Source organism: Vidua macroura, chromosome 9, assembly GCF_024509145.1.
Source record: "Vidua macroura isolate BioBank_ID:100142 chromosome 9, ASM2450914v1, whole genome shotgun sequence".
NCBI lineage: Eukaryota > Metazoa > Chordata > Aves > Passeriformes > Viduidae > Vidua > Vidua macroura.
Window position 1 is genome coordinate 16,860,188 of NC_071579.1, and position 11,989 is coordinate 16,872,176.

General features: G+C 59.6%; 1 protein-coding gene across 2 annotated transcripts; it reads left to right on the top strand.

The window, feature by feature from the left end:
- The first annotated feature begins 2,966 nt into the window (after positions 1–2,966).
- Positions 2,967–7,829, top strand: BARHL2 (BarH like homeobox 2). Of its 2 annotated transcripts, XM_053985092.1 has the most exons (4): positions 2,967–3,388; positions 3,578–3,767; positions 5,154–5,379; positions 5,872–7,829. In XM_053985092.1, exons 1-4 carry the CDS (start codon positions 3,194–3,196, stop codon positions 6,182–6,184), a joined length of 924 nt encoding a protein of 307 aa, XP_053841067.1. In that variant the 5' UTR covers positions 2,967–3,193; the 3' UTR covers positions 6,185–7,829. The 2 variants fall into 2 exon arrangements, with proteins under 2 accessions (XP_053841067.1, XP_053841066.1); XM_053985091.1 differs by having other exon boundaries at positions 2,967–3,767.
- The last annotated feature ends 4,160 nt before the right edge of the window (positions 7,830–11,989 follow it).

Consider the following 11,989-nt stretch of genomic DNA (forward strand, 5'->3'; position numbering starts at 1 on the left):
ACGGGCTTGCCCCTCCCGGCCCCCTTCAGCCCCCCCTCTTTCCGAACTGCGGTGCTGCCAGTGAGCCAGCACGACTGCGCACCAAAATTCAGAGGGAAGTAACCCACCCATCCCGGGGCCGAAATAATGCGCCGTGCCATCCCCGAGCTGTTTGGCGGAGGGACCCCCGGAGCCCCGCACCCCGCTCCTCGGGGTCCCCCTCAGTGGGGTGCGGGCTTCCCGTGGGGGGCCAAGGTGGCCGTTGCTGGACCCCGCTCCCAGAGCCTGGGGCCGGTCCGTGGTGCCTCGGCCGGGACCGCCCCCAGGCAAGGACCGGCATCGAACCGGCACATGATACCCCGTCCCCGCCGCTGGCTGCCCCAGCCTCCATCGGGCCATTGATTAGCGCTCTAAGTGCCGCTCTAATTAGCTGCTTGCTAATTAACGAGCGGGGCCCTGTCCGACTCCTCTGAGTGGCACCTTCGCTCATCGCTTTGATTCGGCTGTTGCTGATTTATTGGAGGGGGAGCTCCGTGGTTTTGCCCGCAGTCAGACGGGTGGGATAGATGGGAAAGGGAGGGGGTCACCCAGCCGGGGGCTTAGGGGACACGGGGCGGCAGCTGTCATGATCCACCCCCGGCCTCAACAAGTACAACGGGCTGGTCGCCTCGCCCGCAGAGGGTGCCAGCAGGAGGTGGAAGGCCTTTTGCGTCAGATGCCCCCGCGTAGGGCTGATCAGCGCCCCGGGAATCCGAACCGGCCGACGGTGACCACGGAGGAGCAGGCCAGGCTGAGGTGCGGGAGCTCCGGGCTCAGCCCGGCCGGGAGCAGAGCGGCTGCCCCGGCCGGGGAGGGACTCGCCGCCGCTTTCCCCTAAATATTTCTGCACAATGGAGTCGAGGATTAAAAAAATAAGAGGAAGGAAATGAAAGGTGTTCACTCTTCAGGAACATGACTTTAAGCTCTAAATCCCGATTCCGGGACGGGGAAGTGTATTGTGAGTTAAAGGATTACGCTAGTGTAACATATTACCCCGGATCCCGCATTCCCCCAGGGATAATTAGGACATAGTTTTCGTACATTGCAAACCAAGACAGCAAGATAAACATGAGCGCCGCGGGCTGCTTCCCTTTTGCTGCAGAAAACCTGCCTGCGCACTTGCAGATATTTAAATATTTTTCCCTTTCTCCTGTTCTTTCAGTTTACTCCTCAGTTTCACCTCTTCTTTTGTCCCTTTTTTTTCTGCTTGTTCCTCCAAATGCCCCGATCTGTACGAACGTGCTGATAAGAGGTCACCCCGCCGCGCTGCCAACCCTGCCCGCACCGGGGCTGCGGCGGCCACCTTGTCTCCGGCCCCGTCCGCGCTGGACGCCCGTCGGGGACAACGGGGGCGGCCGCCACCGCCGCCCAGCGGACACGGGCGGCCCTACACCTCTTTCGGGCCCTCCGCCTCCGCTCCCTCCCCAGCCTCCGGGCTCAGCACCGGTGCCTAAAGCCCGGCGGCAAACCGTACAACTGGCTGCCCCCGGCTGCCCGTGGGGCGGCGGACGGCGATACAGGCCCGTTGGGATGGAGCGGGAGATGTTTGGTAGCAACGGGCTACTCGTGGGCCGGCTTTGCTGATGTTGAAAAGCCTTCTCCGAAGCGCGGCACTGAGGCCGGGACCTGCTCCCGCCGCGGTGCCTAGAGAGGACCGGTGATCTTCGGGTAGAGCACCGGTGACCGGTGAATCCCAGGGAAGTACCTGAATTTTTACCAGCGAGGACACAAACTCCTCGCCCCCCTCCTCACGAGGGAAGGCAGGCCCCAAGCCGTCGGAAGCGGAGCGGAGGGCCGCGGCACTCTCCACATCGGCATCTCTCGTGTCGGGGCGTAGCTTCTCATCCCGCACCGCTGTCCCGGGGCTGCGGCGTCTCACGTCGGATCCAAACGTCCGTAACGAGTTACCGGCTGAACATGGTCCCTCGTGCTTCCCGTGCGCTCCCCGCACCCTTCCGTAGCTCTGAGCAGGACTGTTTACCCAGGAAACAAAACGCGGTGGGAAGCTTGGTGGAGGCGCACCCCTGTTGCCGCCACACCCGCACAGCAGCACTGTGCAGGGCCGGACTGGGCACTCTCGGATACGGGGCAGGCAGGACAATGAGCGGGTTTGGAATGGACCTTCGTGTCCTCCATCCCCGCTTCTTGCTCCAGGCTGACAGTGGACACCCATCACCGGCACGGCCGTCGTATGTGGAGCGTGGATGCCAGCGGCCCCACACACAAGGCAGTACTTAGTGCCGTCGCTAAACACCAGCCCCCCCCCAAATCCCTCTTGTAGTCATCCTGCCCTAATCCTTTCCTGCGCCCCCACTGCTGTGCCCCGTTCCCCCGTGGCCCCGAGGTCTGCGGTCGTGGATGATGTTTTCGGGGTCGATCGGGTCTAGGGGCTACTGCAGGCCGGGAGGGGGGATGTCGGTCTGCGCTTCACAAGACCCTGGAAATTGTAATTACTACTAAAATAAAACTCGGATAACTCTAAATCATTCATTATCACCTTTATAATTACTCTTCTAATTAGCTTGACATGCCGCTTCATCAGGATTAATACGACATCTTGTCGCTGGCACTTCCCATTACTCTGACATTTAGCCGGGGAACCGTCCCGGGAACACCGGATGATACTCTCCGGGGGATCCGATCCGGCGACCGGGGGAATCGAGGCCCGACGGGGCGGCGGCGGCGGCGGCGGCGGGGACGGGCCCGGGAGGGAGCGAGGGCGCGCCCCCCTCTCGCGTCCGTCCCCGCCGCCGCCGCCGATTGGCTGCGGCCCGCGCTGCGTCAGCCCCCTCTCGGCCCTCCGCCAATGGGGGCGGGCAGCGGCGGCGGCAAAAGCCCGGGTTTATAATAAACGGCGGGGGGGACGCGGCGGCTGTGACGTCACGGGGGGAGTCGCCGCCGCCGAGAGGAGCTCGGTGGGCACGGGCGGGCGCGCCGCAGTGGCCGGTGTCCGCCCCGCTCCGCGCCCGCAACTTCCCGCAACAAAGTTGGTTAGCGGCGAACCGGCCCGGCGGCGATGTGGGGCTCGGCGGGGGCTCCGAGTTAGTGTCGGCCGCGCCGCCGGTGCGCGGGTTGGGGTAACCCGGTCCCGCCCCCCATCCCTTCTCCTCCACCCCCGGTGAGAGACCACCGCGGCCGCCCACGGGGATGCGGACGCGGCGCTGAGCGTTTCGCCATGGAGGGGCCGAGCGGGTCCAGCTTCGGGATAGATACGATCCTGTCGGGTGGCAGCACCGGCAGCCCCGGAGTCATGAACGGAGATTTTCGCCCCCACGGCGACGGCCGGCCGGCGGACTTTAGGAGCCAGGCCACGCCGTCCCCCTGCTCGGAAATCGACACGGTGGGGACGGCGCCCTCATCGCCCATCTCGGTGAGCATGGAGCACCCCGAGCCGCACCTGGGGGTGGCGGAAAGCCTCCCGCCGCCGCCGCACCACCTCCACCTCGGCCCACACCCGCCGCCGCCGAGTTTGCAGCCGTCGCCCCCGCAGCCACCGCCGCCACAGCTGGGCTCGGCCAGCTCCGGCCCCAGGACTTCCACCTCTTCTTTTTTAATTAAGGACATTTTGGGCGACAGCAAACCGCTAGCGGCGTGTGCACCTTACAGTACCAGCGTCCCCTCTCCCCACCATACTCCCAAGCAGGAGGGCAGCGCGGCTCCGGAGAGCTTCAGGCCCAAACTCGAGCAGGAGGACGGTAAAGCCAAGCTCGACAAGCGCGACGACACGCAGGGGGACATCAAATGCCACGGTGAGTACGGTGCGGCCCCGCTCCGCACTGGCTTGGCCGCCGGTACAACCGGCGCCGCGGTGCTCGGCCGCATCGGTGAAACGAAAACAGGGGAGAAAATCTGCGGCAGGAGCGCTCGCTCTGCCGGGGCCGCCCAGTGATCCTCGCTACCGCGGGGATAAGGTGGTAGGAAATGAAATTAAATCAAATAGCTTTTTAAAAAAAAAAATATATATATATATATATGTTGGCCTTTTATATTTTTATTTTTCTTTTTTTTTTTTTTAAATTTGGCTTCTCCGTTTTTAAGGAAATAGCCCGAGCAGTGGGATCGCATGGGAAATCAGACTGTATTTATTTTTAATGCAAATGCACATAAATGATTCTCTGGCTTTCTAAGAACTGGCGGCTCAGCTGCAGTTAGTGCATTCAGCCTTTTTATTTATGCTCATTCGCTCTAAAATTAAGATGAAAAATTCTACTTCCCTAGTTAATAGCAAATAAGCGAAAAAAAGAGAACAAACCAAAACAAATCCACCCAACTTTTAATTAAAAATAAAATAATAATAACAGCAACAACAACTCGGCCCGCACTTGGTGTAGTGAGATGTGAGAGGGCTTTGTGCGTTTGGCAAAAACCTCGAATTTTCCCTGCGCCGGGATAGAAGGTTTATTTCTCCATCTTCAAATTTTTATTTTTTTTTTTTTTTCAATTAGGGATTTCGTGCTGATGGGGAAGCCCCCGCCATGCGGGGTTCGGAAGTGAAAATAGCTATGTGTGCGTGGGAAGGGGAAAGGAGGAAAAGAGCGAGGAAAGGCAAGCAGGGAGAGGGTATATTTTCCCTGCGGTGTCGGCGGAGCTGTCCTTCCCGCCGGCAGCCCGGTGCAGCCGAGAGGCAGCAGGACAAATTTTCCTAATTTTGCTCAATTGAGCTATTTTCGCCAGACTCAGAGCGGCGCGGTGCCCGCGAGTGCAGCTCATTTTGCTCTTTTAGCATTAGCATACGAGCGCCCAAACCAGATGTACAGTCTGGTCTGGCCATTTTTGTGTGCACCAACCTCCCCAGTGGGTCAATTAGGGAGATTATTGTTCTTCCTGCGGGGAAGATCAAGGAGCGCCACAAACTGGGGCCCGAGTGGAGCCGGATTGACAGATCGATTTCCCGGCGTTTCGGGCCGGGGGGAGAGGGCAGAAAATAACGAAAGCCCTATAGTTGGGAAACGGAGAGCGGGAATCCCGCTGTTCCCCGGACAGGCTCGCCGCCACCACTCCCCGCCATAATTGACCATTCCCCCCGTGTCCCGGAGAAGTCCCCGGGGAGGGGGCGGCGGGGTCCGGTAACCGGGGCGGGGCGGGGGCCGAGCCGGTGTCCCGCCGGTCCTCACCGCTCTTGGGCTCACTCACAGGGACAAAGGAGGAGGGCGATCGGGAGATCAGCAGCAGCCGGGACAGCCCGCCAGTGCGGGCCAAGAAGCCTCGGAAGGCACGAACAGCCTTCTCCGACCACCAACTCAACCAGCTGGAGCGCAGCTTCGAGCGGCAGAAGTACCTGAGCGTGCAGGACCGCATGGACTTGGCCGCCGCCCTCAACCTCACCGACACGCAGGTCAAAACCTGGTACCAGAACCGGAGGTAAGGCGGCCCCCGTCAGGGCGGCGGCCCAGGGTCTCCCCGGAGAGCCGGGGGCGGGCTTACGCCTCTGGGTTTCTGCCCGCGGGAGCCCGGGGTGGTGTGGGGAGCTCCCGGCTGCTGCCCCGCGCCCTCCCCGGCGATGGGCTGGGGGGTCCGGCTCCTGTCAACGCTGCCGTAATTTTCTGTCTCATTACATACGGTTGCAGCCACCCTAATTCTGTCGCAAGCCATTAGTGTCAGTGCGTTGCGATCTAACCGTGTACCGCGGTTATTAATTTGGCCGGAGTCGTCGTATGCATGTATCGGGGGGTGCGGGGCTCGGAGGAGAAACCGGGCAGAGCCGGAAAGATCGCACCGTGTGCGGGCCCACGGGGACAGTACGCTCCGTCGGGGCCGCGCAGGGGACGGGCTCGCCGCCCGCGGCGCCCCGCGAAAGCGGCCTGGCTGCCCCATCGCGGCGCCCGCCCTGCAGCCTCTTGCTCCCCCCGGCAGGACGAAGTGGAAGCGACAGACGGCGGTGGGCCTGGAGCTGCTGGCCGAGGCCGGGAACTACTCAGCGCTGCAGCGGATGTTCCCCTCGCCCTATTTCTATCACCCCAGCCTGCTGGGCAGCATGGACAGCACGACGGCAGCTGCGGCGGCCGCAGCCATGTACAGCAGCATGTACCGGACTCCCCCCGCGCCGCACCCCCAGCTCCAGCGGCCGCTGGTGCCGCGGGTGCTGATCCACGGGCTGGGGCCCGGCGGGCAGCCGGCCCTCAACCCCCTGGCCAACCCCATGCCCGGCACCCCGCACCCTCGGTGAAACGGCACCGCGGTCCCCGCAACGAGCCCTTCCCCTCCCCGTCCCCAAACAAGCCCCAGCACCGCAGAGGAGGAAGCGAGGGGAAGCAGAGGGGCAGGAGCTTCTGCAGGCAGTCACCGGCCACCGAGGGAGGCGATCAGTCAGAGCAGGGACTCTTGAAACGTGAACCCAGAGCCAAGCCCGTAAGTGAAACGACCACACGCGGGGGAAGGCGGGCAGAGCCGCGGGGCGACCCGCCGACCTCGGCTCCTGCGAGGCAGGACTTGGAGCTCGGAGAGAGAATTACGGAGGGGGTGGAGGAGGAGGAGAGGGAGAGGGAGCCCAAGCCCGAGCCCGCCGGAGAGACTAACGGCTGCGGAGGACAGAGGGAATGAGAGCGCCTCGACCCCCGACCGGCGGAGAAGACCGGGGGAACGGAGAACTTTGCACTGATTTTTCTCATTACCTTTTTTTTTTTTTTTTTTTTTTTTTCTTATTGAAAAGTGGCATGCTCCCTAATGCGAACAGAATTGTACAGACCGAGTGCTGAGTGCTATATCATATTTATTATATGTCGTCCAAAAAAAGGAGAAAAAAAATCACTTCTATACATTAGTTTAAAACGAACAAACGTGGTTCTTCCCTATCCCTTTTCATGTCTTTTTGGATTCAGTAAAATAAATGCTTAGATGACAAAATCTAGAATTTTTTTGTGATTAAAAAATCACAGGGGGAAAAAAAAGGAAAAAAAATTAAACTTTCATTTTTTTAACAAACACGAAAATTCAAGGTAGCTAATTTCCCTGTTACGAGAACTCAAGATCTTTGGAGTAGAAAAGGCAGATGCCACTTTTTTTATTTTGAATATTATATTGAATATATTTTGAATTTTAGGCTCATTGTTTCTTAACAGGCGCTGTTTTTCCCTATCTGTATTTTAAAGGAAAATCAAATCCCTCGCAAGTGTCGAGCCCCTTGCTGTTATTTTAAGCACCTGGGCAGGGCGGTAACGGGTAGTGGCTCTAGCCCCTTGGGGGCGGGTGCGACGGGGCCGTGCAGAGCTTGGGGACATGGCCCCGGCCCGGCAGCTGTCTCCGCACGGAGCTGGGACAGGCAGTGAACGCCGGCGGTCGGGGTGAGTAACGAGGGGAAGCAGGCAGGGAGGGCGGAGGGGTCCCGGCGGACACGGAGCTCCCGAGCCCCGCTGGCCTTTGAACTTTACTACTGTGTGTGCCCGTTCCGCCCCCACCATCCCTTCCCCTGGCAGCTCCCCTGCCGAGCGCCTCCCTTCCCCATGCCGGCGTGGGCTGCCCGGCCGTCCCGCGGGGGCAGAGGGGGTGCGGGTCGGGACTGGGGGCTGTGACCCTCCTCTGGACTCCGGGGACGGCTCTGTCCCCAGCCGTTGGAGGTGAACATCCCCCCTGCGAAATTAGAAAGTTATACAGCAATTACCTATAAAACATTCATAAAGTCCCATATTATCCTCTCCTCTGAGGGTTTGGCGCTTCGTTGTTTTTTTTTTTTTTTTTCCTCTCTCACTATTTTTGCTCGTGGGTCCCCTATCTTTTAAGATAGAAGGAAAAAAAAAAAAAAAAAAAAAAAAAAAACAACGAAAAAAGGAAAAGAGAAGCCTCCGGGCACGTTTATTTGGGCTTTGCTAATTAGCGAGCGGCTTGCTGATTTTTGTGCTAATAAATTCGCGTTAAAACCATATTGACCTTTGCCTTGATCTAACAAAAGGAGAGCGGATCGGGAACGCCCACTTCGGTTTTTGCCCGTGTTGCGGCGGCTGCTGAGTATTCCCCCGCGCCTTCGCCGCGGCCCCCAAGTACCCCCCACTGGAACGAACCGGAAGCCGGTCCCTAAGTGGCCAGAGCAGTCCGGCAGCCCCGCATCGCCACCGAGGTTTTCTCGGGAAACCCATCCTATGCGGGCTGGGGAAGGAGGTAGGAAATTTGGATTCGTTAGGGCCTTTTCCTTAGTCTGAGCAACAAATCTTTCCTAAAGGAGGAAATCCAGCTGGAAAAGCTAGTCTCAGCTCGTTGTTCTCGATGGCTCGGTTTTGACTGCATAAACTTGCTAAAAAGTAGTGAGAACAAGGACGGAAAGTTCATGCAAAATAGATGAGTGGCCCCCTCACAAGCAGGGCCTACCCCGGGGTGCCCATCGGGGCAGGGAGCTTTTGGTGCTTTGGGAACGGTAGCAGGCTGTGGGGCTGCCGGTGTCGTGTAGGACGGTGCCTAAACCAGGGGTGCCGGAGGACGGGGGTGAGGAACGGCTACCTCCCCTGAAACGTATTTCCAGATCCAACTGAAAAGTGCGTGTAAACGGGAGGAGGTTTGGGGCAAGAATCGCTCTCTTTCACCCTTCTTTTCCCCGCGTGGGAAGTAGGGCTGCAAACGTAAGTTCTTCGTTTGTCCCGCTCCCTGTTCGCGCCGGGATAGAGCCGAGCCAAGGTCAGGCTGCCCCGAAATTGCTCGGCCTGTTCGCCTGGCTGCAACCTTGTAGGAACAGGCTTCGTTGCCTATTTAAAAGCCCCGGCACGCGGGCCCGCATTACAGAGCGCTGCAGCAGGACAAAGAGCCGGGCGCCCGGCCGGGGTGCGTGGGGCTGCCTCCTGCCGCCCGCTCGAGCGCGGTGAACGGCACGGTGCGGGGCCAGGCACCGCTCGCGGCTCGGCGCCGTTGGCTGCACCACCTCCCCGGTCGCGTCGATCGCGTTTCTCCCCTTTCCGTTCCCGAACAGCTGCTTTTGCCGCGACCGCCCAGACTTGGTGCGGAGCTGCTGAATTGTCACGGTCTCGGTCCCTCTCCAGCCTTTGCCCTTGCCTGGGCCAGGACCTGCTCTCGGCCCTGGAAGTGGTTGTGAACAAACAAACAAGCTCATCTGTTGCCAGACGAACGGGACGGGCTCTCTCAGCCTCAAACAGCGGGAAATACCGGCACCCGCTGGAAAAGATCTGGCTGTTGGTGCGCTGAGCATGGAAACAGTCCGTGAGGCTGTAGCAGGGCTGTCTGTACGCGAGGGACCGCGGCAGCCGGCGGGGTGGCCGGGAGTGAGTGCTCTCCCCGTGCCGGACAGTGGCCCGCAAGGAGCGGGGCGACTCCGGCCCCTCCAGCCGCGGGGCCACCTGCGCTGCGCCGGGCGGCTGCGGCCCCGCCCTCAGCACCACGGACAGCTCCGGGAGGCGCGGGCTGCCCGGCCCGCCCCGCGGGAGCCCCCGGCCTTGGGATGTCGGGCGGGCGGCACGGCAGTCTCCCCTTCTCCAGGACCTCGCAGCCTCCTTCCCCGGCGGTTGCCGGCGGGAGATGGTGAAGACGAAGGAGGCTGGCATAGCCTCCTGCTGCCGAAGCGCTGCCTGGCTCGCCTCCCCGCCACCCAGCACCTGGGAGAGAGTCCCTGTCCTAGCCCGGACCTGGCCCTTTCCGCCCCGAGCGCGGGCTGCCTCCCGAAGGCTTTGTGCCGGGTGTTTGAGCTTTGCCCGCGCCCCGGCAGACGGGCTTAAAAACGGGACAGGGCCGCTCCCCTTCTCCCGTGTCGTGTCGCTCCGGATTGACACCGGCGTGTCTGCCCTGGGACCCAGGAGACACCTGACCCTTTGGACACCCTGCGCTCGGTTCCCCTTCAGTTTGTTTCTTCTGGGCCCTGATATGTGGTTTGCAAGGGGGCACGGCACAGGAGGCTCCTTCGAGGAACCCCTGCTACGCTCAGACAGGTTTCGGTGGCTCGTTGAGCTCCGGCTCCGGCAGCAGAGCCGCGGGCAGGCTGCACCGCTGCCCTTGGCTGATGGGCTCTCTTGAGGGATGCAGCAGCAGGATCATGTTTAATTACTTCACCCTCTCGGGGGATTAGCTTGGCCATCGTTAGAGCAAAAAGCGAGAAGGGCGACTCCGCTGGGCTGGAGTACGGGACAAGCATAGCCTATTGCCTGTACCGCTCCAAGGGAGCTAGCCCTGGCGCCGCTGTGGCAGCTGGGTGCTCCTGAGCTTAATCTTCTTTCCCAGCCGGGCAAGCGAGTCCGGCTCAGCCGCTGGGAACCATTCAGCAGCACCGAGCGGAAATCCCTGCCGTGCCCGTTGCCCCGGTTGCATTTAACACACTGCCCGCATGTAACGCTGTATTGGCGCTCCGGGGCTTGGCTATCACTCCTGCAGGTTTTAGTGTTTCTTGTGAGGGTGAGTTTTAAACTTCTGTTATCTTCTGCCTTTCCAGAGTTTACCTTCCTCCAAATTCACTCCACGTTTCTGTGCAAATGCGTTTACTGATGATGTAAGTCACTCTAAGTCCTTATTGCAGCCCACTCGAAAACCTCGGAAACCCAGGACATAGAGTGAGTGCAGCTAGGCTGAACTTACCTGTGGAAAGAGCAAAAGGCTTCATAATGTAAGAAATATTCCCAGGCCAGAGGTGGTGAGCATGGGCGGCGAATAACCGTTTCAGGTTGAAATTTACACGATTTCCCCCTCCTCTAGTCTGTCTTGCTGCTAAGCCCACGTTTCCCGCCGGTGATACCGCCGGGTTTCTTTCCCAGCAGCCGGTTTATAGGGGAGCTCCGTTTGCAAGAAAACGGGGGTACAGGGAATCTAGCCTACTGAGGGAGCCCTGTGCCCTCGTCCCGTGGGAGAAACAGCCTGCTCTATTTCGGCGATAGCATCGAAATGACCCCCGCGATCCCTGGAGGGGCACAGCTGACGGGGACGGAGACCCACCGGGACCGGCGGAGGGCGGGTGTGCGACCCCCGAAGGCGCAAGCTCCCCTGTGCCCCCGTTACATGAAAAAGCCCCGAACTTCTTTCCTCCCTCCAGCCGTTCAAGGGCCGTGGGGCAGCCAGAGCCCGTGCCTGTCTCTGCGTGTTTCCAGCCGGAGGGCAGGTCCAGCCAAGCGCCCATCGCATTAAAACTGCCTTTCCATATTCATATGCCCTATTTTTCACAAGTCGCTTCTATTAATGGAAGCTCACAAACGCCGGTCTTTAAAATTTGCGGATTTCAAAGGAGCCCAAGTGAGGCACTTTGCGCTGGCAGCGATGGACGCGGGGCGAGACGGGACCCCCGAGGCTCTCCCGCGGCTCCCCCGCCACCGCCGCGCCCTCCCCGGCGGGCCCCGCGCTCGGCCGGGGGCACAGCCTCAGGTCGCTGTCGCGGCGGCTCAGGCCGCCCCCGCCGCTGCACCGGGCCCTGGCCCTCGGGATCGGCGCTCCCCTCCCAGCACGGGCACACCAAAGTTGTCCGCGACTGTCTTGTTCCCTCATCTCTGAGAGCCCATGTAGGGCGCTTTAATTGCCACATTTTCAAACCGAGGTAATGGTGGGGATGTCTTAGTAATTACCTTAATGAGATAACACCTTTCCTTCCCTGAACCTACTCATTATCACACTTCTTGTTCAAATTCCAACTACAAAGAGCTATACTTGTAAAAAAAAAAAAAAAAAAAAAAGAAGGAAAAAAAGAAAAGAAGGGGAGAGACCTCTGAAATTCGTTGGAGGTCTTGTTCCCTTAAAACAAGCACCTTCCATGGATCTTTAGCATATAACAGAGAACTGTACCTAGTTCTGGGAAAGGTTGGCTAGAAGTAAACTAAACATCTGGGGTACCCCTTAATTATTCTTGGTTGGTGTCTTTAGTTTGACCTGTAGGGATGCAAGGGTGTCAAAGTGATGAATTTTAAGATGTTGGGCTGTGAAGACGTGCAGCTGCAAGACTGATGGGTTTAGGAAGGGAATGGTAACAAGGTTAGCTGCATGTGAAGTGTGAATTGAGATTTTTGCAAAGAGACTGTGATTGCAGATGGGCATAATGTTGTACCCTTGCATGAAATCTTGCTAT

What these genes read in the sequence shown, in the direction of transcription:
- BARHL2 (XM_053985091.1), top strand. Translation starts at nt 3,194, where the DNA reads ATGGAGGGGCCGAGCGGGTCCAGCTTCGGGATAGATACGATCCTGTCG. An exon ending in GGGGGACATCAAATGCCACG is followed by an intron (nt 3,768 to 5,153) that starts GTGAGTACGGTG and finishes GCTCACTCACAG; the next exon opens with GGACAAAGGAGGAGGGCGAT. An exon ending in ACCTGGTACCAGAACCGGAG is followed by an intron (nt 5,380 to 5,871) that starts GTAAGGCGGCCC and finishes TCCCCCCGGCAG; the next exon opens with GACGAAGTGGAAGCGACAGA.